Source organism: Oryx dammah, unplaced genomic scaffold (assembly GCF_014754425.2).
Source record: "Oryx dammah isolate SB20612 unplaced genomic scaffold, SCBI_Odam_1.1 HiC_scaffold_27, whole genome shotgun sequence".
Taxonomy (NCBI): Eukaryota; Metazoa; Chordata; class Mammalia; order Artiodactyla; family Bovidae; genus Oryx; species Oryx dammah.
Genome location: NW_024070211.1, coordinates 22,693,125 through 22,719,885, shown reverse-complemented (window position 1 = coordinate 22,719,885; position 26,761 = coordinate 22,693,125). Strand labels below are relative to the sequence as shown.

General features: G+C 39.1%; 1 protein-coding gene across 3 annotated transcripts in view; it reads right to left on the bottom strand.

Moving 5' to 3' along the window:
* DOCK10 (dedicator of cytokinesis 10) overlaps nucleotides 1-26,761 on the bottom strand; it is a 236,615-nt gene that overhangs the window by 112,665 nt on the left and 97,189 nt on the right. For all 3 annotated transcript variants that reach the window (XM_040228471.1, XM_040228472.1, XM_040228473.1), the window contains exons 4-7: nucleotides 24,200-24,282; nucleotides 11,102-11,174; nucleotides 10,725-10,847; nucleotides 10,346-10,480 (exon numbers count right to left, since the gene is read on the bottom strand). In XM_040228471.1, coding sequence (XP_040084405.1) covers nucleotides 10,346-10,480; nucleotides 10,725-10,847; nucleotides 11,102-11,174; nucleotides 24,200-24,282 — 414 coding nt within the window. The remainder of the gene's footprint in view (nucleotides 1-10,345; nucleotides 10,481-10,724; nucleotides 10,848-11,101; nucleotides 11,175-24,199; nucleotides 24,283-26,761) is intronic.

Sequence of the window (26,761 nt, the reverse complement as noted above, 5' to 3'; positions counted from 1 at the left end):
ATTGTTATTGCAGCATGAGAATTGCAACATGAAAATACTACTATTCTTACAGAACCCTCTCTGTTCTGTGAGAATACAGAAAGGATAACTTCAGCTAGTAAAATGCCACAGTTTTATATGTATATATATATATTTGTATAAATTCATTTACTAAAGTTAAATTTAAATAGAGTGAAATACACAAATCAAGCTTTTGACAAATGCATAAACTTATGTAATCCACACCCAGCTTTTTGAGATCATTTTGGCTTCAGTGTAAAGAGAATGGTGGCGGGGGGGTGGGGGGGTGGGGTGGGGGTGGTGGTGGCTGTAAAGGCAGTGACCCAACATTTTCTATGCAAAGCAAACATCTGGGTAGTTTCTTTAAGAATGCAAATTCTTAGAAGCTATGCTCTCCTCAAGAGGGAGGGCCAGACTCCTTCACACACCCTCCCACATACTTCCTCGGGTGCTGAAGAAGGAGGTCCATAAAACTGCCTGTGACCTGCACTGACAGAGAGGGTGTAAGGGCAAAGACAGTTGGCTGAGAGCAGGAATAAAAGACAGAATGCTTCCCATGACAATATCATACCTTCAAAACACCATGGGAACAGAATAGACACTCAGGAAAAAAATACAAGTGCTCAGAGCAGATCTAAAGTAGCTGAGTGTAGCAGAATGCAAACAAATCTCAGTCTGCATCTTCAAATCACTCTTGAAAACAAACAAATGAAAGAATCTGCTTGACTAATCTGATGCTGTAAATAATGGGGAAGGGTAGATGCAAAGCCGTGTAAAATGCTTGTATTAGGTCTAAATTAAAAGTGGATTGAGCTGCAACTTGCTTTCAAATGGAGATGTCAAGGAACTAATAAAAAATTACAAAAATTGATTTTCTAAATTGCCTCTATATGTGAATTAAATATGGCTGACGTCAACAATATTACATATTTTTAAAAATTTGAACAAAATATAACAAGCCCTTGTTTCTCAAAAAGGGATATTTATAAATGAAATAAATATTCTATTCACAACTTCTCTCAAAAGCCAAATTATCTTTTTCTCCTTGGAGTGAAAGAGAACTACTTTCAGCGCAGAGAAGCTTATGCTGGGGAAGATTAAGATGCCTTAAGTGGTTTTCTATCTCACCCTCTGTAATCTTCAAGATAATGGCATATAAAACAGCAAAAAAAGAAAAGACCAGAAGTAGAAAACCAATGGGACATTTTAATAACCGTGAAATGCAATGTTAAGTCATTAAAATGATAATCAAGAAGTAATCTTATTCTTCTTCTCACTCCTCAGATTTTCCTGAAATCAGTATCCCTGGTGACTGATGCAGCTTCTTTGTTCATTCAAGCTCACCACAGTCTATCTACATGGCTTCATAAATAAAAGGAAACTGGAAATATGTCCTAATGCCATCCGATGTGCTTAATGAGTTGTGGCAAACGGATTGCTTTTCACACTGCTCACCTAGAAAAGCTTTGAAATAGATACTCCAATGAAACCACTAAAGCCAATGGAGGATGGAATATTGAAGGGAGTTATCCAAGCAAAATATGCCATTGTATCTGTTCTGTTGCTAGCATCTTTTACAGAAGTTTGCAGAAACAGGAGAAGAGCCACACAACATCAAATTCAGGTTACTGGTTTTGGTGGTTACTATCCACGCAATCCTTTCCATTCTCTGTATGTTTATTCATTCAAATACATACTTGTTCAATACATATGAAAATGTATTGGCGATTTTCTATGTGCTAGGTAGCGAGCATTAAAAAATGTTCACATGACGTGCTTGCCCCCACGGAATTTACATTCTAGTGCAATGTAATCTCAGGAAACAAGCAATATAATGTGCAATATATATATGTAATATATGTATTATATTGAAGTATAAAATGGCAATCTACTATTCTTGCTTGGAAAATCCTGTGGACAGAGGTGCCTGGCAGGTCACAGTCCATGGGGTGGCAAAGAGTTGGACATGGCTGAGTACACATACACACATTTGTATAATATAGTGCAGAATCTGCAGTAATATCGTTCTTGCATATGATATCAGAACCTAGTTTCTGAGATGTGTCACACATGTTTAATTACTCATGCACATGCTATATTTATTCTGTGCTTTTTGGTGCATCTTTCCACAGGCAAGAAGCTCTTTGAAGACAGGAACCACATCTAATTTATGTTTGGCTTTCCCACAAAGCTTCGCATGTAGCAAAATTTTCCATATATATTTGCTGAAATAAATCCTACATCTAAATTTCACGGCTTAAAATGACACACATCTATCTTCAGAGTGTTTCTTCTGCCTGTTGGCTTATGTAGGATAAATGTATTAATATGTATCTATGCAAGCATACCCACTAGATATATGATCACCAAAGTATTTCCTTGGGCATCTTTCTGTAAATCTGGATTTTCCTCAGCCTCAAATCTAATTTTTCCACTTATTAGCTCTGTTACTTGGGCAAGTCACTTTATCTCTCTGAGCTTTATTTTAATAAATTGAGACAATAATAATGCATTTTCCATGAACTGTTATCAAATACTATATTAGATGAAGAAGATTACAAGTGTCGTTCTGGTTTTTATTTTTATCACGGGAAGTGAGATTCTTAACCACCAAGGTTTGCTGGGGGGTTTATAGGTTATAGGTGACTTCTAAATTTGTTTTCATTGGCAGGTACACATTTTTTTTTTCCTTCCCAGTATGACTGCCTTTATGTGGACACACACAGTCTGAGTTGCTCTGTGTTATCTCATATAGGAGAAGGAAGTGACCCTACTTGCTTCCTGTAGTGGCCTGTGCTGCAGAAAGCATTTGAATTTTTAGACTTTGGTTAAGCCTCAAAGGCCATCATCTTGGGACCTATATCCACAAGGCAGCAGATCCAGCACCAAGTAGGAAACTAACAATGCTCACTTCCAGATGTGTGCGTGCATACTCAGGCGTGTCTGGCTCTTTGCGACCCCATGGACTGCAACCCACCAGGTTCCTCTGTCCATGGGGTTTTCTAGGCAAGAATACTGAAGCAGGTTGCCATGCCCTTCTCCAAGGGATCTTTCCAACTCAGGATCAAACCTGGGTCTCCTGTGTTGGCAGGCAGAGTCTTTACCACTGCGTCACCTGGGAAGCCCGTTCAGCTTTAAGCCTTTATGTATAAAGTGATATCAGTCATTGTCACTGTTAATATTGGGGCACTGGGTGGATGGGATTCCTGGGCCATTCAGAGTGGCAGGGTCCGGGATAGATGGATGAATAAATAAATGAATGAGTGAATGAATGAATGAATAAATGAATAAACGAGAAGACTCTCAAGGAACAAGACAGGATAGATTAGGCTTAAACAACCCTTAGTCTCAGACCAAAACTGAAATAGCAAAAGTTGGAAGTTTTGCTTCGGACTAGAAATGAGGGGTATAAAGCAGATCTAGTACTGTTTCATGACACTACAAAAAAGTGGAAAACTACTGTTCAGTTCAGTTCAGTTCAGTCGCTCAGTCGTGTCTGACTCTTTGCAACCCCATGAATTGCAGCACGCCAGGCCTCCCTGTCCATCACAAACACCCAGAGTTCACTCAGATTCACGTCCATTGAGTCAGTGATGCCATCTAGCCATGTCATCCTCTGTTGTCCCATTTTCCTCCTGCCCCCAATCCCTCCCAGCATCAGGGTCTTTTCCAATGAGTCAACTCTTCTCATGAGGTGGCCAAAGTATTGGAGTTTCACCTTTAGCATCAGTCCTTCCAATGAACACCCAGGACTGATCTCCTTCAGAATGGACTGGTTGGATCTCCAGGCAGTCCAAGGGACTCTCAAGAATCTTCTCCAACACCACAGTTCAAAATCATCAATTCTTCGGCACTCAGCCTTCTTCACAGTCCAACTCTCACATTCAGACATGACCACTGGAAAAACCATAGCCTTGACTAGATGGACCTTAGTCGGCAAAGTAATGTCTCTGCTTTTGAATATACTATCTAGGTTGGTCATAACTTTTCTTCCAAAGAGTAAGCATCTTTTAATTTCATGGCTGCAATCATCATCTGCAGTGATTTTGGAGCCCCCCAAAATAAACCCTGACACTGTTTCCACTGTTTCTCCATCTATTTCCCTTGAAGTGATGGGACCGGATGCCATGATCTTCGTTTTCTGAATGTTGAGCTTTAAGCCAACTTTTTCACTCTCCTCTTTCACTTTCTTCAAGAGGCTCTTTAGTTCCTCTTCATTTTCTGCCATAAGGGTGGTGTCATCTGCATATCTGAGGTTATTGATATTTCTCCCGGCAATCTTGATTCCAGCTTGTGTTTCTTCCAGTCCAGCGTTTCTCATGATGTACTCTGCATATAAATTAAATAAGCATGGTGACAATATACAGCCTTGACGTACTCCTTTTCCTATTTGGAACCAGTCTGTTGTTCCATGTCCAGTTCTAACTGTTGCTTCCTGACCTGCATACAGATTTCTCAAGAGGCAGGTCAGGTGGTCTGGTATTCCCATCTCTCTCAAAATTTTCCACAATTTCTTGTGATCCACACAGACAAAGGCTTTGGCATAGTCAATAAAGCAGAAATACATGTTTTTCTGGAACTCTCTTGCTTTTTTCCATGATCCAGTGGATGTTGGCAATTTGATCTCTGGTTTCTCTGCCTTTTCTAAAACCAGCTTGAACATCAGGAAGTTCACGGTTCACGTATTGCTGAAGCCTGGCTTGGAGAATTTTGAGCATTAGTATACTAGCATGTGAGATGAGTGCAATTGTGCGGTAGTTTGAGCATTCTTTTGCATTGCCTTTCTTTGGGATTGGAAGGCAAACTGACCTTTTCCAGTCCTGTGGCCACTGCTGAGTTTTCCAAATTTTCTGGCATATTGAGTGCAGCACTTTCACAGCATCATCTTTCAGGATTTGAAATAGCTCAACTGGAATTCCAACACCTCCACTAACTTTGTCCGTAGTGATGCTTTCTAAGGCCCACTTGACTTCACATTCCAGGATGTCTGGCTCTAGGTGAGTGATCACACCATCATGATTATCCGGGTCATGAAGATCTTTTTTGTACAGTTGTTCTGTGTATTCTTGCCACCTCTTCTTAATATCTTCTGCTTCTGTTAGGTCCATACCATTTCTGTCCTTTATCGAGCCCATCTTTGCATGAAATGTTCCCTTGGTATCTCTAATTTTCTTGAAGAGATCTCTAGTCTTTCTCATTCTGTTCTTGTCCTCTATTTCTTTGCATTGATCACTGAAGAAGGCTTTCTTATCTCTTCTTGCTATTCTTTGGAACTCTGCATTCAGATGCTTATATCTTTCCTTTTCTCCTCTGCTTTTTGCCTCTCTTCTTTTCACAGCTATTTGTAAAGCCTCTTCAGACAGCCATTTTGCTTTTTTGCATTTCTTTTCCATGGGGACGGTCTTGATCCCTGTCTCCTGTACAATGTCATGAATCTCATTCCATAGTTCATCAGGCACTCTATCTGTCAGATCTAGGCCCTTAAATCTATTTCTCACTTCCACTGTATAATCATAAGGGATTTGATTGAGGTCATACCTGAAGGGTCTAGTGGTTTTCCCTACTTTCTTCAATTTAAGTCTGAATTTGGTAATAAGGAGTTCATGATCTGAGCCACAGTCAGCTCCTAGTCTTGTTTTAGTTGACTGTATAGAGCTTCTCCATCTTTGGCTGCAAAGAATATAATCAATCTGATTTCACTGTTGACCATCTGGTGATGTCCATGTGTAGAGTCTTCTCTTGTGTTGTTGGAAGAGGGTGTTTGCTATGACCAGTGCATTTTCTTGGCAAAACTCTATTAGTCTTTGCCTTGCTTTATTCCGCATTCCAAGGCCAAATTTGCCTGTTACTCCAGGTGTTTCTTGACTTCCTACTTTTGCATTCCAGTCCCCTATAATGAAAAGGACATCTTTCTTGGGTGTTAGTTCTAAAAGGTCTTGTAGGTCTTCATAGAACCGTTCAACTTCAGCTTCTTCAGTGTTACTGGTTGGGGCATAGACTTGGATTATCGTGATATTGAATGATTTGCCTTGGAAATGAATAGAGATCATTCTGTTGTTTTTGAGATTGCATCCAAGTACTGCATTTCAGATTCTTTTGTTGTCCATGATGGCTACTCCATTTCTTCTGAGGGATTCCTGCCCACATTAGCAGATACAGTGATCATCTGAGTTAAATTCACCCATTCCAGTCCATGTAGTTTGCTGATTCCTAGAATGTCGACGTTCACTCTTGCCATCTCTTGTTTGACCACTTCCAATTTGCCTTGATTCATGGACCTGACATTCCAGGTTCCTATGCAATATTGCTCTTTACAGCATCAGACCGTGCTTCTATCACCAGTCACATCCACAGCTGGGTATTGTTTTTGCTTTGGCTCCATCCCTTCATTCTTTCTGGAGGTATTTCTCCACCGATCTCCAGTAGCATACTGGGCACCTACTGACCTGGGGAGTTCCTCTTTCACAGGCTGCACAGGCGCAGGAGGGCCTAGAGGAGCCATCCCACAGTGAAGGTCAGGAAGGGCGGCGGTGAGGAGATACCCCTCATCCAAGGAAAGGAGCAGCAGCTGCACTTTGCTGGAGCAGCTGTGAAGAGATACCCCACACCCAAGGTAAGAGAAACCCAAGTAAGACGTAGGTGTTGCAAGAGGGCATCAGAGGGCAGACATATTGAAACCATACTCTCAGAAAACTAGTCAATCTAATCACACTAGGACCACAGCCTTGTCTAACTCAGTGAAACTAAGCCATGCCCGCGGGGCAATCTAAGACGGATGGGTCATGTGGAGAGGTCTGACAGAATGTGGTCCACAGGAGAAGGGAATGGCAAACCACTTCAGTATTTTTGCCTTGAGAACCCCATGAACAGTATGAAAAGGCAAAATGATAGGATACTGGAAACTACTGTTAGGTCTCTATTTTACCAAGATCAGGACATTCCTAACCATTAACATCACCTAAAGTCTCTGAGGGGCTTCCCTGATGGCTCAACAGGTAAAGAATCTGTCTAAAATGCAGGTGACACAAGAGTCTTGGTTTCAATCCTTGGATTGGGAAGATCCCTGGAGGAGGAAAATGGCAACCCACTCTAGTATTCTTGCTTGAAAAATGCCATGGACTGAGGAGCCTGGTGGGCTACAGTCTGTGAGATAGCAAAGAGTCAGACAGGACTCAGTGACTAACGCTCGCAAAGTCTCTGAGAATTTTGGGTAGGAGTTTCTCTCTACTTGAAGTAGCCCTTAAAATATATTTCTGAGAATTCCAAGCCGTAATCCTAGGAAAGCACAGTGCTATAGAATGGGTTTGAATAAAGCAAACTAAAACGACTTATTCATGAAAGAGTGTTATGAGCTGGAACACATTGAGAATGCTGGGTGGTAGGCAGCACTTTCTGAGGCAAACTGTTTTTCTTCTCTGTTTTATTCAAGTGAAACTGACAATGATTCTTAATAAAATAGGTCTGACTCATTCTATTATTCATTTGCTTTGTGCTTCTGTGTGTATGTGTTTCATCTTCAGGCACATTTTGTACCTGAAAGCTTGCTAGAACAATGACTAAACTTGCACTGTATCATTCAGAATCTTCTTTTCAGATGCAAAAACTTGTAAGTCAGAAAGAGCTGTAAGCAAATATGTAAGAAATAGGATCCAGATACAAGGTGACAAGGACCTCGATGCCTATCTTCCCAAAGGGATCTCTAGAAAATAAAGGTCCCTCCTTCTATAAAGGATAACAAGCTTATGATAAAGAAGAATATAAATACAGGGATATAGAGCTGAACTCTTTAAAAGATAGAGTACATGATCCCAGGTATGTGATAACTATTTATTGGAAAATGAAGTAGGGTTATTCAACTCTGCTTTAATGTGCAGAATCTACCTTGGGAATTCCTACCTATGTGCCCATTTTTTTCTATGCATTCTCCTAGCCAACCCAGAAGAGTTTATCACTCTTCTGTCTCCTAGAACATTCCATAGAAAGTACATTGATACCACCATTATAGCTCTTGAGAAATTGTGTAATAGTTATGAGCCTATGTCCTCCTCTGGTTATGATTTCGGCAAGGAATTCCTAATGCCTAAACACATTTCTAGCATGTCATAAGTACTAAGTAAGCTTGTTGGATGAGTGAATAAGTGAATGAAGAAAGAAATGGATAAATTAGCCAGCTTAAAGTGTTAGTCAATCAGTTGTGCCCAACTCTTTGCAATACCACGGACTGAAGCCTGCCAGGCTCCTCTGTCCATGGAATTCTCCAGGCAAGAATACTAGAGTGGGTTGCCATTCCCTTCTCCAGGGGATCTTCCCAAACCAGGGATCAAACCTGGTTCTCCTGAATTGCAAGCAGATTCTTTACCATGTCAGTCAATGTTTTCTAGCAGGGCTTTCCCATGATGGGACGTTTACCTCTCAAAGTTGTGACTTTTATAATTAATGGAAAGACTGGGAAAGGATGACTGAGGACACACTGTCTCCCAGATCCTTTTTTACTTTAGTTTTACAGATGAAACACTGAGAATCAAACAGCTTGAGTAACTTACTCAAGGCTCTTAGATAGTAAAGGGCGAAACTAGAATTCAAACATCAGCTTGTATACACCCCACTCTTATGTTTTTCCTTGGAAGACATTCTCTTTCCAAGGCACTGCTTAAGCAGAGACCAAAACATGGTCTAAAAGGTGATGGAGAAGAGGTGAAAGGTCAGACTAGAGCACTAACTGACTCTGTGTTCAACAGAGTTATACCACTCTTGGAAGAAGAAATTACACATGAATCTTTGTCTCTGCAAACTTAACACCTAGCAAGGGATACAATGATACTTCTTAAAAGATGATGACTCATTCATTACAGCAAGTTTGGGGGTACAAAGGAAAAGAAAATATTTAGTTTTTCAGCTCAATGTCTATAAAATGTAGTTATTGATCTTTAAACCTATTGTTAAAGTCTTACTTCATATTTCTAAAGCCAAAGAGTCTCCTTTGTGACCAACAATAGAAAACTATCTCCATCTTCCATTAAGATCCTTACTGCCCTTTCCATATGGAAAGTTGGCAACTGTGTTAAAAAGCAATTATCTTTCATTTCTAGAGGAGGGCTCAGCAACACTTAATTAATTCTTTCCCTTTAAAGTTCAGTATTATTACTTTCTGGAGAAATTCCAGATTTTAACAGCTAAACCATCCCGAAATAGATGAGGCTTAAGTGACTGAAGAGAATTCTATTTTGCATCCATGCATCTGAGGGCCCTTGGTATGAATCCAAGAGGTAATCTAAGCCATGTAGCAAGTTATGTGAATGTCCATGGTTTGGTGGAAACACAAAAAAATGTTCCTAGTGGCTTATGATCAAAAACAGAGTCCTTAATCTCAACGAGCCATCATTTAATGTGAAATTGGAGGGAAGACTACTAAAACTCTTGATTGCTTCCATTTTTACATGAGAAAGAATAAAAATGTTCGATCATCAGAGTCGAAAGAATAAGATGTCCAAATGAGGCATATGGAATTTTTCTGCTTCTTTTTGCCAAAATGGTCCATGTCAAATTTAATACTAAGGACAATAATTTGAGGACAAACTGCTGCAGAAGAGCATTGTTGGTTAAAATAGCCATGTCTGAGATTCAGTTTCTGAGATTCAACTCTTGAGAACCAATGCAATATAATCCTTGCCCTTGAAAAAACCTGCTCTTAGAAGGAGGATGATAAGTATGTACACTGTAAATTTACAATTGCAATATTACCTAATAATAAAGGTAACATTCATGAAGAGCTTTCTTTGAGCTATGTGATTTACATATAACCATACTGTATTCTTTAGCTCAGTGGATCTCTACACTGCAGCTATACAGGTGGTCATTTTCCTCTTGTCCTTCCATATATCAGACTTGCTCTGGCCTCAGGACCTTTGTACTTGCTGCCCCTGCTCATGCTTGAATCTCTAGATCAAATATTTTCTCTTCATAAATGTTTCTATCACTTCTGGAGCATAAAAGATTCCTTTCCAATGTCACCATCTATCTCTCCCTATTCTGTAGCCTTGTTTATTTTCTTTATTCAAGATTTTACAGTGTACATTCTGTTTATTTCTTATTTTGTTTCCTGCCTATTTTCTGTTTTCCTTACTTTACTGAAGTAAGTTTTGTGAAAGCAAGTCTCTAGGCTGCCTGCCCTCTCCACTGAATCCTTAAGAGTCTGAAATAGTTTTTGGCTCATATCAGGTACTCCATAAATATTTTTATTTTTATTTTTATTTCCCATAAATATTTTTAGAATGAATGAATAATGATTGGATGAATGCATTTTTCAATTAAAAAAACTCTCAGGGAAAAAGAGATTTCTACTCACCTGTACCACACCTGTACAGGAATCCAAAAAGATACAGCCTTTGGGTTCTTTGGATATTTTTTCATCTTTGTAAAAATTCATGATGTAGGAATTATCTGGCAATTGAGTCAGCTGGAAGAAGCGCTTTTTGAATGACTAAATAAAGGAAAAAAATATGAGGAGGTAGTTCAAATTCATGGAAATTAGAATTTTTTAATCCCTTCAAGAGTGCTACATTTCTTGAGCACTGTTCTGAGAAGAGCATCTTCTTTTCTCATAAATAAAATATGACACGAAACACAAACTCAATGCAAACAGCTCACCTCAGTTTTCTGACTAAAGAGGGGCTGGGTGTCAAGAAAGGTGGCAGAAACAAAAATGAGTCTCTATGTCTCCTTACCCGAACAGTAACGGTGTTATTCACGGTGCTGTTAAAATTCCCCTTGTAGAGCCAACCAGACTTGAAAACTCCGGTCCCTCCCGTTCCCCCTCCGCCCTTGGAAGATGAGTGGGAAGTGGTATCCTGTACAAAAGGCATCATTAGCATCACAGCAATCTTTTGTGAATCCCAGATCTTAGACACTGCACTTAAAAATGAGACTCCCTTTTTCTCTGACTCATCTGAAATTTCAAAACAAACGTGATTCATTTTGTCTAAAAACCCTCACACCAACGGTTACTGCAGCTTTAGGAGAAACTAGTCTGAATTTCAAACATGTTAGATAGGAACTAATTATCCTCATGTTTTAAACATTTCACTTTCAACCATTTACTTACTTCATCCTTATCAGCATCTTCATGGTCAACCTCAAAGGAATGTGAAGGAAGTTTCTCTGGTTTGTATTCTGCTCTGATATTAAAAAAAAGAAGAAGAAAAAAGATTCAGATTTGTCATTTGAGACATTGCTTTCAGCTGAGTAACAGCTACTGTGCTGCCTTTCTTATAGACTTTTATAAAATAATGTAATCTCACGTGGGGCCATTTTCATTGGAAGTACTAACTTGCCCCCTACACCATTATATCTTATCTCCAGTTAATAAATCTCCATTTTAAATGATAGAGTTAGTATTTGCACAGATTTACACATGTCCTTTTTAATTAGATGAAGGCAAATGGGACAATTTTAAGGTGATTTATATTTTTATTTTGGGACAATTTTGGTGATTTATATTTTTCTTCTTCCACATTTTGAAGTGGAATACAACACAGTGATATTTTCTTTTTTCTTTTTTTTCCTCTTTTGCTTTTATGTGACATGCTCAAGGCTTATGGGATGGTCATTTGAAAACCAGCCACTACTCTGGCCACTAGGCTGTGCTGCTCCCCACCCCTGGTGTCTCCCAAAAGTCTGCAGCACCGTGACTTTGCGGCATTTGTGCTCACTTTAGGCATTTCCATGGTAGCACAGAAACACCTCTCAGTCAGAGCTTTGCTGACCAGCCCAAAGGAGCAAGAGTGTTCACTTGGCTCTACAAATGGTAAAATAAGACAGAAATAAACTTTCCTTGACTTAATTCTATCTCATAACACATGGTTGAATGGAAACCAGATAGAATCATCCAAACTTCAGGCATTCCTTTATACCAAGCTAGAAAATCCTACATGGAGGATTTGCAAGGTAGAGCTTTTTCTTTGAAATGATTTATATTATGTAGAAGCAACCCATGAGCACATTCAATATTTCCACTGCAAATGGTTTCCTAGGTTGATGGTATTCCAGACAGTAAGGTGAATAACCAAGGACTCTTTATATGTATATACATACGTGAAAGTTAAAGTACTAATCGCTCAGTCGTGTCTGACTCTGCGACCCCATGGACTGTGGCCTCTGTCCATGGTATTCTCCAGGCCAGAATACTGGAGTGGGTAGCCATTCCCTTTTCCAAGGGATCTTCCTGACCCAAAGATCAAACCCAGGTCTCCCACATTGCAGGCAGATTCTTTACCAGCTGAGCCTCAAGAGAAGCCCGAGAATACTGGAGTGGGTAGCCTATCCCTTCCCTAGCAGATCTTCCTGACCCAGAAATTGAACTGGGGTCTCTTGCATTGCAGGTGGATTCTTTACCAACTGAGCTATCAGGGAAGCACAATTATACAGGTATTCATAAAATCACCCAACTGTTCATTCACATAGAAATTCAGTGGATTCAAATGAATTCAAAATATCCTTTATCTTTCTTCTGAAAGACCTAAAAATGCCCATTCCTAGTTCACAGTAGAGGAAGTCAGAATACAAAAAGAACAGTAACCTTGCTATTAAATTGTGAAAAGCCTGAAATCAGAACCACAGTCTCCACACTTGATAAACGTTTTTGTTTTTTTCCTATTGTGGTAAAATATACATAACAGGAGAATTTCCATTTTAACTATTTTCATGTGCACAGTTCAGTAGCATTAAGTAGATTCATACTATACGCGCTTCGTCACTGACCATCTCCAGACTATTTTAATTCCCAAACTGACTCTGTATCCGTTAGACAATAACTTTCCATTTCCCCTTTTCCTCAGCCCTGGGTTATCATTGTTCTACTTGCTGTCTCTAGGTTTTTGACTATTCTAAGTACATCTTATGAGTGGAATAATGCAACATTTATCTTTTTGTGTCTGGCTTACTTTATTAGAATAATACCTTCAAGGTTCATTCATATAGTAGAGTGTATCAAGAGTTCACTCCTTTATAAGGCTGAGTAATATTCCATTGTAACCTGAGATAAGAGTTTGTGCCCCCAAAGTAATTTCCATGAAGGTAGCCTGGATCTACAGAATTAGGACCCTCTCCCTGTAGATTCTGAGTATACGTCTCTTACGATGTTTGCCTGGTTCTGTTATTTGGACACTTGTCTTAGCCCTCCATCTGATTATACATTTCTTAAAGCCAGAGACTCTAATGACGTCCCATCTACATCTTAGGTTTTTTTCTTTCCTGTTGCAGACATACTCAAGATTCATGGCTGATTGAATTATTGATAAGCAAGGTGAAGAGGGATAATATGAAAAGGCATACTTTAAAACTTTGTTTGTAAGGGATCGTGGTGATATTCTTTTTAGCATTCTGAGTGATCAAAATCCTGAGACAACTCCAACATGTTAAATAGGTTTTTATTTATTTATTTTTAATTAATTTTTATTGGAGTATAGTTGCTTTACAATGTTGTGTTGGTGTCTTCTGTACAGTAAAGTGGATCAGCTCTATGTATACATCCCTCTCTTTTGGATTTCCTTCCCATTTAGGTCACCACAGAACACTGAGCAGAATTCTTTGTGCTATACAGTAGGTTCTCATTAGTCATCTGTTTTATACACAGTATCAATAATGTATATATATATATTAATCCTAATCTCCCAATTCATCCCGCCTCAACTTTTCCCACTTGGTGTCCATATGTTTGTTCGCTATGCCTGTAAATAGGTTTTTTTAAAGTATCTTATTATTTATTTTATAAATAAATACTGAATTTACTTTATAAATTCTAATTAATTTATTTTATAAATTCAAATTAATGAAGTTGCTTGCTACCAAAATTCATTACTAATAAACATAAAGCTATTCTGGTGTACACAGTACTTGATTATTATAAATGATACTGGAGTCTCAGTTCAGCCCTAATTCCAATTTATTCCTCTATTTTGTTTTGGTTGCATAGTCCTGTTAGGACATCCCAGCACCCATAGATGCTATTGCTGCTGCTAAGTCGCTTCAGTCATGTCCGACTCTGTGCGACCGCATAGATGGCAGCCCACCAGGCTCCCCCATCCCTGAGATTCTCCAGGCAAGAACACTGGAGTGGGTTGCCATTTCCTTCCCCAATGCATGAAAGTAAAAAGTGAAAGTCAAGTCGCTCAGTCGTGTCTGACTCTCAGCGACCCCATGGACTGCAGCCTACCAGGCTCCTCCATCCATGGGATTTTCCAGGCAAGAGTACTGGAGTGGGGTGCAATTGCCTTCTCCGACCCATAGATAAATAGCTGTAAATAGTAACAGTCTAATTTAAAAGCCAGAGGTTTAAAAGAAGAGTGGTAGGAAATGTGTATTTCAAAGTTATTATCCCCACAGGTTCTGACACATGGTAAGTGATCAATAAATATTTAATGTATATGAATTTACTTGCTTGGGTATGTGTTAGTCCAAATTTCAAAAACATACTAATGCATAATACACAACCTTCTTCATCCATGATTTATCTGAAAGCTCAAAAATATATACCAAGAGTGCAGAAATTTTGTACTAAAGTCTTAATATGTACTAAGTAGCACATTTGTTGTTGTTTAGTTGCTAAGTCATGTCTGACTCTTTTGCGACCCCATGGAGTGTAGCCCGCCAGGCTTTTCTGTCCATAGGATTTCCCAGGCAAGAATAATGGAGTGAGTTGTCATTTCCTCCTCCAGGGGATCTTTCCGACCCAAGGATCAAACCCATGCCTCCTGCGCTGGCAGTCAGATTCTTTACCATTGAGCCACCTGAGAAGCCGAAGTAGCACATTGCTTTTTATTAAATTGTATACACATATAATCAGACTTTTGTACACAAATACCAGGGATCCATGTCTCATCTAATCTTCCTGTTTTGCTGAGAAGAAGATGAGGTTCATAACAGTTACTCACAGGAACACATAATGAAAGAGGTGAGGTCAGACACCTTATCTCTGAAATGTTACTTCTTGTATTAAGGACAGATAAGTCCAAACTATCTTTAATAAACATGTTAAGTATGATGGCAGCCATTTTTCTCTTCCAAAGGATTCCTGGTGTCTCTAGTTCTTTCTTCTTCTTGCAAAACCTTAGAGATACTCAAGTCTATCTGTGCCAGCTGCCACTGATGTTAACTTGTTCTGCCTCTTTTGTTGGGGCCAGGTGGGGCTGGTGGTAAAGGACCCACCTACCGATGCAGGAGATGTAAGAGACACGGGTTCTATCCCTGGATTGGGAAGACCCCCCTGGAGGAGGGCATGGCAACCCATTCCAGTTTTCTTGCCTAGTGAATCCCATGGACAGAGGACCCTGGTAGGCTACGGTCCATAGCGTTGCAAAGAGTTGAACACAACTGAACTGACTTAGCGTGCATGCATGCAAATCAGAAGGCAGAGCACTGATGCAGCAGACCACACTGTTATTCTGGGACTCCTGAGAAGTTCCTTTTATCACACCCCAAATTCTCCTCCTCTCCTTAACAACGTCCTGACACTCCTTGAACCAGAAGTGGTCCCTTTCTCCTTTTCATTTGATTGGCAAAAGAAAACTGTGAAACACGACCCTTTCCTCAACCTCTGCTCCTGTGACAGGTGACAGGTTGCCTGAGATTCAAAGGCAAGTTCAAAGGGCTTATTTCAGAGCAATTACTTGAAGTATTTTGTCTGTAGAGGAGGAGACATGAGTGTTCCAGGGTTCTTAAAATGATGGCAGGGCAGTAAAGGCACTATTAAGGAAACATCCCAAGTGAAAGATAAAGGGAGGAGTAGGGAAAACTGAGGATATGGCAACAAAGACAACTTTGAACATGGAAGGTCAATATTTGGCTCCAGGGTGGCCCTAAACTATATGCTAGTTCTTCTCTGTCAGTCTCCCTTTGACCTGGACACTATTCATTTCTGAATTCTTTATTATGTCATCTTTTGTTCTCTTTCTCATAAAAGAATAATTTTATAGATATTTGATAATTGTGGCTTGCTACAGTGGCCATGTTCTACAGTCCAACTATCATTTCTGCAAAGATATTTATAAAAGTGTAAAGAAAGGAGAGAAGGAATAGCCTTTCAAATTAGTAATGAAATAACAAAGAATTAAGGAAACAAAGTCGGGCTTTCATGAATCTCAAATGTATAAGGCTAAATACTTGTGAGGGTTTTTCCACAAATCTCTCAGCAGAGAACTGGTAATTGAGACAACTTTAAAAGGATAGGCAAAGTTTCACAAAAGTCCATGATCTTAAAGTGACTTATGCACAGCTTAGCTCAAAATGCTGTATCCACAGTTCCACAGGGATTGAACCCGAGTCTCTTGCATCTCTTGCAATAGTAGGCAGGTTCCTTACCACTGTGCCACCTGGGAAGCCCCAAAATATAGTAGATCCACACAAAGGAATGTTTCTCAGAAGGAGAAAGGAGTTACCAATACATGTAACAATGTGGGTATCACTCAAAAACATCATGCTGAGTCAGAGAAGTTGGAAACACAGAAATACATACAGCATGATTCCAATGTGATGAAGTTTTAGAACTAGTAATACTAATCTGTAGTGAAGAAAATCAGAACAATGGTTGTCTCTGGGGAGAGAGGAAAATAGGGGTGAGGACTGACCAGGAACGGGTAGCAACGGGCTCTTTGCAGCTGATGATTATTTCCCTTATCTTAGTAGTGTTTTCAGATGCACAACTATGTACACAGTCAAAGCCATCCAATGGTTCACTTACAACATGTGTCTTTTCTCCTAAAGTTTCCCTCAAAAGAAAAAAAAAGTAAACTATAAACATACGTATCTCTAGCTAATGGTATGCATTCTAAAGTGTTTAGAAAGGCAACGTACAGTGTGTTGATATTTTAAACTCGTTTTGAAATGGTCAAAATATAAGACAGGCTGATAGATGGCTAGATGCATGGGTGGATGAACAAATAATGTCATAAAATACATATATAGCAAAAATAGGAAAATGCAAAAGATACATTCTAGATGGTGGGAATATGGGTGTTCATTGTATAAGTTTGGCAAAACTTTTTGTATGTTTGAAAATTTGCATAATAAAATACAGGGGGGATTTTTTTAAAAAGTGTTGAAGAAATTATCTAAAGAGTGATGAAAATGACATCTTTTGAATTTTTTTAATACCAAGAAAAATTAAAAAAAAATGAACACTATTGATATTCTGTGTAAAACATACAACTAATGAGGATATACTGTACAGCACAGGGAACTCTGCTTTACCCACTGTGGTGACCTGAATGGGAAGGAAGTCCAAAATGGGGAGGGGAACCTATGTATATGTATGACTCATTCACTGTGCTATATAGTAGACACTAATACTGGAGAAGGCACTGGTGACCCACTCCAGTCCTCTTGCCTGGAAAATCCCATGGATGGAGGAGCCTGGTGGGCTGCAGTCCATGGGGTCGCTAAGAGTCAGACACGACTGAGCGACTTGACTTTCACTTTTCACTTTCATGCATTGGAGAAGGAAATGGCAACCCACTCCAGTGTTCTTGCCTGGAGAGTCCCAGGGACGGAGATGCCTGGTGGGCTGCCGTCTATGGGGTCTCAGAGTCGGACACGACTGAAGCGACTTAGCAGCAGCAGCAGACACTAATACAACACTGTAAAGCAACTATACTCCAATAATAATTAAAAATTATACAAAAAATAGGCAAATATTCTCAAAGAAATGCTGAGGATGAATTTCTCAAGTATTTTCCCCTGGCGTTTCAAGGACAGATGATTTTGAAAACAGAGAAAGGGGCTTCATACAAACACTGAAAACAATTTTTTAAATTTGTAAAGTTTCACAAGTTGTAATGTTATAATACCACAACTTGTGAAGTCTCAAAACTCTTTCATAAAAATTAAATTTTCTTTAAGCTTTCCTTTTTAGTTCACTTAAGTATTACGATACAAAAAATTATATGATAGAAAGATAAGACCAATAAGGTCTCTAGCAAAACTCAGCCATTGCATTAATCCTTAGTGCTATTCATGCAGACCTTACTGTTCATTAAAAAATACGAGCAGATCAGTGAATGTCAATTTAGGTCACATCCTGGGTGGGGGATAGGTCAATGGGCATGCTCTTTCACTGTCAGCTTTTCTTAAATCTAAGTTTGCTTGATCAAATTCACTATGAGTTGAGAGTGGTCTTAATTTTTGGAGGCATCCTTCCTTGTCACTAAATGATCCAGTTACCAGATAGCACCTGTCACATAGAAGACCTGTGATAATGCCAACCCTGTATTAGAAATTAAATCCCCAAGTGGAGGAGGCTCGCCCTCTAAGGAAGGAGAGAATAGATAATAAAGCATAAATCAACAAGATAATTTCCCTGGATGGAGATGGTTTTGAAGAAAATTAAAGAGAAGAAGGCCTCTCCCAGGTGGCTCAGCTGTAAAGAATGCCTATTAAGCAGGAGGTGCAGGAGATGACGGTTTGATCTCTGGGTTGGGAATACTCCCTGGAGGAAGAAATGGCAACCAACTCTAGAATTCTTTCCTGGAGAATCCCCGGGGACAGAGGAGCCTAGGGGGCTCAGTCCATGGGGTCTCAAAAGAGTCAGACACGACTTAGCAACTAAACAACATCAACAACAAAAAAAAAACGATCAAGGTGGAGGTGGTGGAAGCCAGGTTTAGAAAGGGTGGTCACAGATGGCCATTTCGGTTGAGAAGGAGAAGAAGCCGTGCCTGTGATGATCTGGGGGAAGATCATTCTGGCACAGTGAATGGTGAGCAAAGATCTTAAGGAAGGATTGGCTTGCAGCATTCAGGAGCACCCCGCTGGTGGGGCTGGAGCGCAGAGAAGGAGGGAGAGAGAGGGGAGGGGAGGTCAGCCTTGTAAGAAAATGCCCTGGAGTGCACTGGCAGAGCCTTTACACCATTGCCGAGGCGCGCAGGCTGCTGAGAACTCTTCTTTCCCATTCCGCTTCCCACTGACCCACAGGGCACAGCATTCCTGTTTTGATCGCTGCTCAGTTTCACATCTCTGAGGCCATTAATCAATGACTGGTCTTTCTTCTGGAGATCATTCAGAGATAAGTCCCTCTGCTGGCTGAAAGTACAATTCTTCCCCAAATGGCACTGTGGGCCTTTGGGCTCCAGGTTTAGAGAGCTCAGCAGGGACTTCATCCTCTGGTGTCTGGACCCATAGTAGCTGCCATTTTGGTCAGTCTTATTTCTCATTTTTACACCCAAATTACCTCCTATGCCCCAAACAAGGAGTGTGGGGATACTTGAGTAGAGTGAGGTTGGGGGCAAGTTACCAGCCCTCTTAGTGCTCTGGTTTGCTTTATACAACAAGGAAGACAGTTCCTACTCTGTGAGATCATGCGAAGTAAGTGAGATAACATAAATATGGCACCCAGAACATTCCAGCTCACAGTTGACACCCAGGAAGTATTCTTTTATTTAAAAAAAAATTTTTTTTGTTCCAAATCAGTCCAGCTAAACTGGTTCCATTTTATTTGCTCTTCTGTCAAGAAATATACTTTATGAAATTTTCTTCTTTATATCTACCCATCTGTGGTAAAACTTCTAAATATGTCATATTATCCCTGTATTTTACCCCATGGATTAACAAAATCTGTGGCATCATATTTTTTGTTTCATAGTTTTTAAATTGAGATATAATTGGTAGATGATGTTATACTAGTTTTGGGTGTACAAAGAAATGATTCTATATTTGAATATATTGTGAAATGACGACCACAGTAAGTCTAGTTAACATCGTCATCATACTTAGCTATTAAAATTTTTTTTTTCTTGTGATGAGAACTTTTAAGATCTACTCTCTTGGTGACTTTAGAATATTTCATAGGGTATAGTTAACTCTAGACACCAAACTATATATTCCATTTCCATGACTCATTTATTTTTTAACTGGAAGTTTGTACCTACTGATTTTCTTCACCCCACCGCTGGCAACTATCAATCTGTTCTTTGTATCTGTGAGCTTATTTTCTGTTCATTTTGTTTTAAAATTGTCTTTCGCTGACTTATTTCACTCAGCATAGTGCCCTTAAGGTCTACACATGTTGTCAAAACTGACAAATTGCATTCTTTTTATGGCTTAATAGTATTCCATTATGTATATATGCCCCATTTTCTTTCTCCAGTCATCCATCAGCAGACACTTAAGTTGTTTCTGTGTCTTGGCTAGTGTAAATAATGCTGTAATGAACTTGGGGGGGGGTGTACTTCTTTTTGAATTTGTGTTTTTGTTTTTTTCCAATAAATACACAGAAGTGGAATTGCTGAATCATATGATAGTTTTAATTTTAATTTTTTGAGGACTCGCCATACTAGTTTCCATGGTGGCCGTGCCAGTTTATGTCCCCACCAAGAGTGCACAAGGGTTCCCTTTTCTTCACGTCCTTAGCAGCACTTGCTATCTCTGGGTGGTTTGATTATAGCCATTCTATCAAGTGTGAGGTGATAATTCATTGTGGTTTGATTTGCATTTCCCTGCTGATTAGTGATACTGAGCATCTCGTCATGTACTGGTTGCCCATTTGTGTGTCTTCTTTGGGAAAATGTCTAGTCAGATCCTCTGCTCATTTAAAAAATCAGATTATCGTGTTTCTTTCTTTTTTTGCCGTTGAGTTGTATGAATTATTTGTACATTTTGGATATTAACCTCTTATCAGATATATGATTTGCAAATATTTTCTCCCATTCAGTAGGTTGCTTTTTAATTATTTTGATGATTTCCTTTGCTGTGCAAAAGCTTTTAGTTTGATGGACTCTCACTTGTTTATTTGTCCTTTTGTTGCCTTTGCTTTTCCAGTCAGATCCATTAAAAAAAAAAAAATTGCCAAAACCAATGTCAATCAGCTTATCACCTATGTCTTTTCTTTTTACCACCCTCCTCCCCCACCAGGAGTTTTATGGTCTCTGGTCTTATACTCAAGTAGTAAATCCATTTTGAGTTAATTTCACCTATGGTGTAAGATAGCCTCATTTCATTCTTTCACTTGTGGCTGTTACTGTTCCCAATGTTTATATCCTTTCCCCATTTATATTCTTGGCTCCTTTGACATCATATGTATTTTTTAATGACATTCTTGTCTCCTTAGGAACACCGATTTTGGTACTGATTTTTATTTCTAATTTGTGAAGGCTTTACTTTTTGTATTCTATCCTTAAATAGAGTCTGTCTCCAATATCTTCCTATGAACAGACACTAAAAAAAGTGAGGTTCTTAAGAGTTAATAATAACACAATTTTAAATTCAAGGACTAAAAGTGAGGGAGATAAGCAAACATTTTTTTTCACTTCTCCATAATTGTAAGTTTTTATTTTATAGCCTCAGCAATCCATAAAAAGAAATGATCAGTTTAAATTGGTAGCAGACACAGGAGAATTCTAATCCAGGAGGTATGAAAATGATTTACTTCTAATAGCCTCAGAGGGCCCAAGTAAATTATGTTTCTACTACTGACCTAAATATCTGTAGTCTAGTGGGGAGTGCCTAGCCTTGTAAAATCATTAAAAATACTTTTGCTATTCAATATTACAATCTTCATTTGTTTAGGGGATATGTGAGGATTATTCTAGAACTTCCGATTTTCATTTTGAATATACATAAATAGTTGATTACAGTTTCTTACTTAGTGGCAGTCTTCTTCCTCTTCTTGGTATCAACTTTCACATCCTTTAGTTAAAGTGAGAGAAATTCTCAACAATATTTAAGTGACTTTTGCGTTTCTTCTCATGGGATTTCTTCTTGTGCTCTACAAGAATTCCAAGTCAGCAATGACATCTGGCCCCTGTTCTGATTGGAGGTGCTTTCTCTATTTTTTAATGGAGGAAGAATATAGTACATGTGAATTTTTAAAATTAATATATATTTTTATGGCATCAGGGATATAAGAAAAGATGAAGTGTTTGGAGATAAAGCTACTAAAGTGTTCAGTAGACCTAAGGACAGTAGGAAGGCATTTACGCCAAATGAAAGCTAAACACCTCTTCCTACACTCTCTCCCTTTATAAACTGTCTTCCAAGTGCTTGGACATGGCTTCCAAGTTGTAACCACTTCTTAGAACTATTTTCAGAAAGAGGAAGACTTGATGGTAAAAAAATGCTTTGCTTCTCAATTGCAGCTATGTGCGTGACTAATATCCAGACATTCTGAATGTAATAATTACTCATGAAAGTTTAGGGTGTGATAAGACCATCTCAACATGAAATTACAGGAGGTTATCTATTAGGAGTGACTTGAATCTAAAGGAATGTTCAGACATTTGGTAAAAATCAAACATTCACTGTTTTGAATAAAGACTTGCTGTTTTAGAGGAACGTTGCTTTGCTCTTCCCAGGAACTCAACTCCAAAGAAATGGTCTCCTTCCCTCTTTTTTTTTTTTTTTTAATTCTCACTGCTACAATCCCATTTTCCATATAGTAGAGCAGGTAATCTCTTAAAGAGGTAAACTAGATCATGTCACACTCTAGGTTACAATTTCTATAGTCTTCTGTTGAAATGAGAATAAAACCCAAGCTCATTTCCAGGGCCCACAAGGTCCCTTGCCAGGTTCCAGGGTTTTAATTAACCCTTAGGTCCAGATTCTCTGATTGTCACTCTGATTCCCAGCTCACAGCTTTTGCCCCTGTTATTTCCTCTGGGGACCCTTTTCTGGAGATCACAGTGCTGGTAGCTACTGTTCCTTCAGATCTGAGCTTAAATGTCACTTTCCCAGTGCTACTCCATAACTTCACCTTCTTCAAATTTTGCATTTGGAGTTGAATGCAGTACTTCCAAGTATTCCAGTCTGGAAAAGATGTTCCTGCTGGCATGGAGATCTTAGAAAGTGGTGCCCAAATCTAAACCATGTGCCCACTAAAAAGTTATGTGCAATGTGTATGACCTCAAAGTCTCACTTGAGGAAAGGGTTAGTAAAAAATTAACTTATTTCTGGCGTTTTATTTTCTAGATAATGTGCATCATTTTAGTTAGATGAACCAGTGTGTTGGGAGGTTCCAGTTCATCACAATTCTTTCAATTTAAGCAACTTCAAGCCCATCCAGGATTATTAGATTTAAAAATTTTTGATCCACTCAGTTTACTTATCCAATAAGTAATTACTGCATACTTACTATGTGCCAGGGCTTTCCTGATAGCTCAGCTGGTAAAGAATCCATCTGCAATGCAGGAGACCCTAGTTTGATTCCTGGGTCAGGAAATTCCCCTGGAGAAGGGAATAGCTACCCACTCCAGTATTCTAGAAAGGAGATTTCCATGGACTATAGTCCGTGGGGTCACAAGAATTGAACACAACTGAGTGACTTTCACTTTCACTTTACTATGTACCAGGCATTCTTCAAGGCCTGCAAAAGATTCTGCAAGGAAGGAAGAGTCCCTGCCCTTTTGGACTTTACTTTAGTGGGAGACACAGACATGGAATAAATGACTGCTCTAGGTCAGGTAGCTTCTCTATAAAGGTGACAGGTAAGCAGGTACAGAATGAAGTTATCTTCTCCTAAAACCTTTATTTCCCTACAGTCTGAAAAGAATTAGGTGCTTGTTTTTCCTTTTTGCTATTCTTAGACATTATTGCTCTTGTGCAGGTTGTTTATTTTCATGCTTTTTGATATCCCAGCATGAAAATATATGAAACCAATGGCAAATCTGAATGCTATACACAGCATATAAAAAAGAATTTCTGGTCCAAATTGTACCTTTTAATCTTTTTGTATCTGCTATTGAAAGGATAGCTCACACAAGAATACCTAACACTTTAAAACTTTGCTCAAAGCCTTGTTGGTGTTTAGTCACTTAGCTGTGTACAACTTTTTGCAATCTGATGGACTATAGCCTGCCAGGTTCTTCTGTCCATGGTATTTCCCAGGCAAGAATATTGGAGTGGGTTGCCATTTCCTTCTCTAGGGGATCTTCCCAACCTAGGGATCAAACCTGGGTCTCCTGCTTGGAAGGCGGATTCTTTACCACTGAGCCACTTGGGAAGCCTTAGGCTATACCTAAATGAGTATATTTATCTGTCACCCAATTCTGGGAAGATATAAATAATACTTTGTTCAACAAAATCTTCTCTTGTGACTCTTATTTTTAATTTTTTTTAACCTTGGTATTAGATGAATGTACACATATTCACAAACAGTGACAGAACTTAGAGAGCATAGTTTATATAAGGAAAAACCCAAGGATTACTCATAAAAGGTTCTTACCGAGGTAACTGTCGAATGTCTCCAGAATACTGTTCATATTTGTAATTTACCACATACCACTGGGAACTATAAAATTTACAAGCCTGAAAGGAAAAAATGACAGTTAAAATTTATCATTCAAATATCAGCTATCCTAACAAGAAGCAAGGTGAATTCAGTGTTCATTATCTCCAGGTTAATGTTAAGGTGACTATGTGAGTGATTTTAAGGTAGGTAAGAACACGCTCATTATGATCATTTCATTTTTCAGTGAAAGGGAAATCTAACCCTTCCCAGAATCTTACAGGAGGAACCATTTAACATGTTTACTCTATTTTTCTCCATCAAGGAAAGCCTAATTTAATCATCTGCTGAATCATAACCGGATATGTTAAGTACCTCAAGTACTGTCATTTTTTTAGCTTTTCTTGGCAATCCTTTATTTAACAGTTCTTCATAATGAAAGATGTTATTAGTTATATGTCATCCTTTCATCATAATTTTAGCCTATTTCTTCTTGTTCTTGCATCAGCAAACCTATCCTTTTCCTCTTTATAACAACCCTGTTGCCAACTTTAGTTTTTCAGTTTTACCTCATTGCCTTCTGAGCCCAGCCTTCTCCCTGATCATTCTTGATTTTTTTATAAGTATATGTGAATAAAAGATGACCAAAAACCTTTTAAAACACCAAGTTAATAGTGCAAAAGAATCAACTTTCAGTGGTTCATAATGGCTGAATTTACAGTATTCACTGATGGCAAATATTCCCCAAACACCATCTATGCACCGCCTGGCACAGCACTGACCGTGTACTGGTAATGGGGATTCCACTAGCTGGTTTTTAAGATTCCTTTCGATTCTAAAATTACATGGATCTGGGAATTAAACAGCAACAGCACAACTATAAGGATACCTGTCCTCTAGCATTAGTAGGAAAAAATGAGGAGTAATAGACTTACTGCAATATGAGAGAGAAGACCTCTGATTGTCTTTGTAACCAAGAAGAGGACAGGCAAGGAGATCTCTTTGTGAGAATCATTATTCAGGATGTAGAAGCACTACAGCAAAGAAAGCACTGGCCCTGTCTTAGCAGGAACAGACAGTGGGAGGGAACAGCCCAGAGATGGGAAAAGAATGGGAGGTGGAGAGCACCGGGTGGGCACCTGGTCCAAGGTGCCCAGGGAAGGCAGGGAGAGGGACTGGAGTCCTCAGCCGCTCTAGATTTCTCTGGCCTCGAACTTTCTCTATACCGTTGCCTTACTTGTTCAGGGAAACACTCACACACAAATGGGGACTGACGACAAACAATGTGTGAGGCTAGGACAAAGATAGGAGGGGGAGAGTGGCGGCAGCGGGACAGGAGAAAAGAAGAGAGAGAGATGATATGGGGTGGGAGGTGGGAGGGGGATTCAGGATTGGGAGCTTGTATACACCCATGGTGGATTCATGTCAATGTATGGCAAAACCAATACAGTATTGCAAAGTAAAATAAAGTAAAAAAAAAAAAAAAAACAACAAACCACAACAGCTGCGAGACAAATGCCTGTGGATCACAGCCACAGGGAACCCAGCGGATGTGTACTGACTCTGGATGGAGAAGAGGAAGGTGAATAAAACTGAATATTTAGCTAATGTTCAATTTTTTAACTTGCCAATTTCCGTGCCAATTGTTGAAACCACATGTTTCTGGAAATAAGAGGAAATCTGAGCCCTGATATGTTCCTTGGCTAGAAAGTTCCATCTTCAGTCTGGATAAAAATACCAGGGATTCAGGCAAGCAGAAAAAGACTCATAGCATCCCAACCCAAGGAGGCAAAACATTCATGATTATGGTTCTTTCCCATCCTCATTTTCTTACTTCTTTTTCTCAACACTTTGCTGTAGTTCTCAAAGGGTACAAAATGGAAAACAAAAACATAAAACTCATCCCCTTTTGGCAGTTCCTTTCAATCTTTTTTTTTTTTTCCCCTGGTGCATAGTTTTACCTAACTGTCCTTGAATATTTGAATTGAAATGCTATTTTTATTCACTGAATGGTATCAGTTCAGTTCAGTCACCCAGTCGTGTCCGACTCTGTGATCCCATGGACTGCAGCACGCCAGGCTTCCCTGTCCATCACCAACTCCCGGAGCTTGCTCAAACTGATATCCACTGAGTTGGTGATGACATCCAACCATCTCATCCTCTGTCATCTCCTTCTCCTCCTGCCTTCAATCCTTTCCTTAAAGGTATATTCTAGATATTCTAAATATTTTCTACTTTTGCTTTTCAAGTTTTATGACACTTTAAATAAGTAGAATAAAGTCTCATACCCTAATTTATCAACCCAGTCTCTTAGTTCATTAATATTGTTAATAAACATTTTTGAAGCCATACTCTGTACCTAGGGATTTTCCTGGGTGATGCAAATACATCAGTGAAAAGGACGAAAATTCATGATCTTTTAAAACATAAGCTCTTGTGAAAAGCTGGTCAATAGCCACAAAAATAAGTAAATTGAAGGAGGATGGTAGAGTTGGGAGAAGGAGGACAATTTAAATAGAATCATTGGAGTGAGTCTTACAAAGAAGGTGACATCTGAGC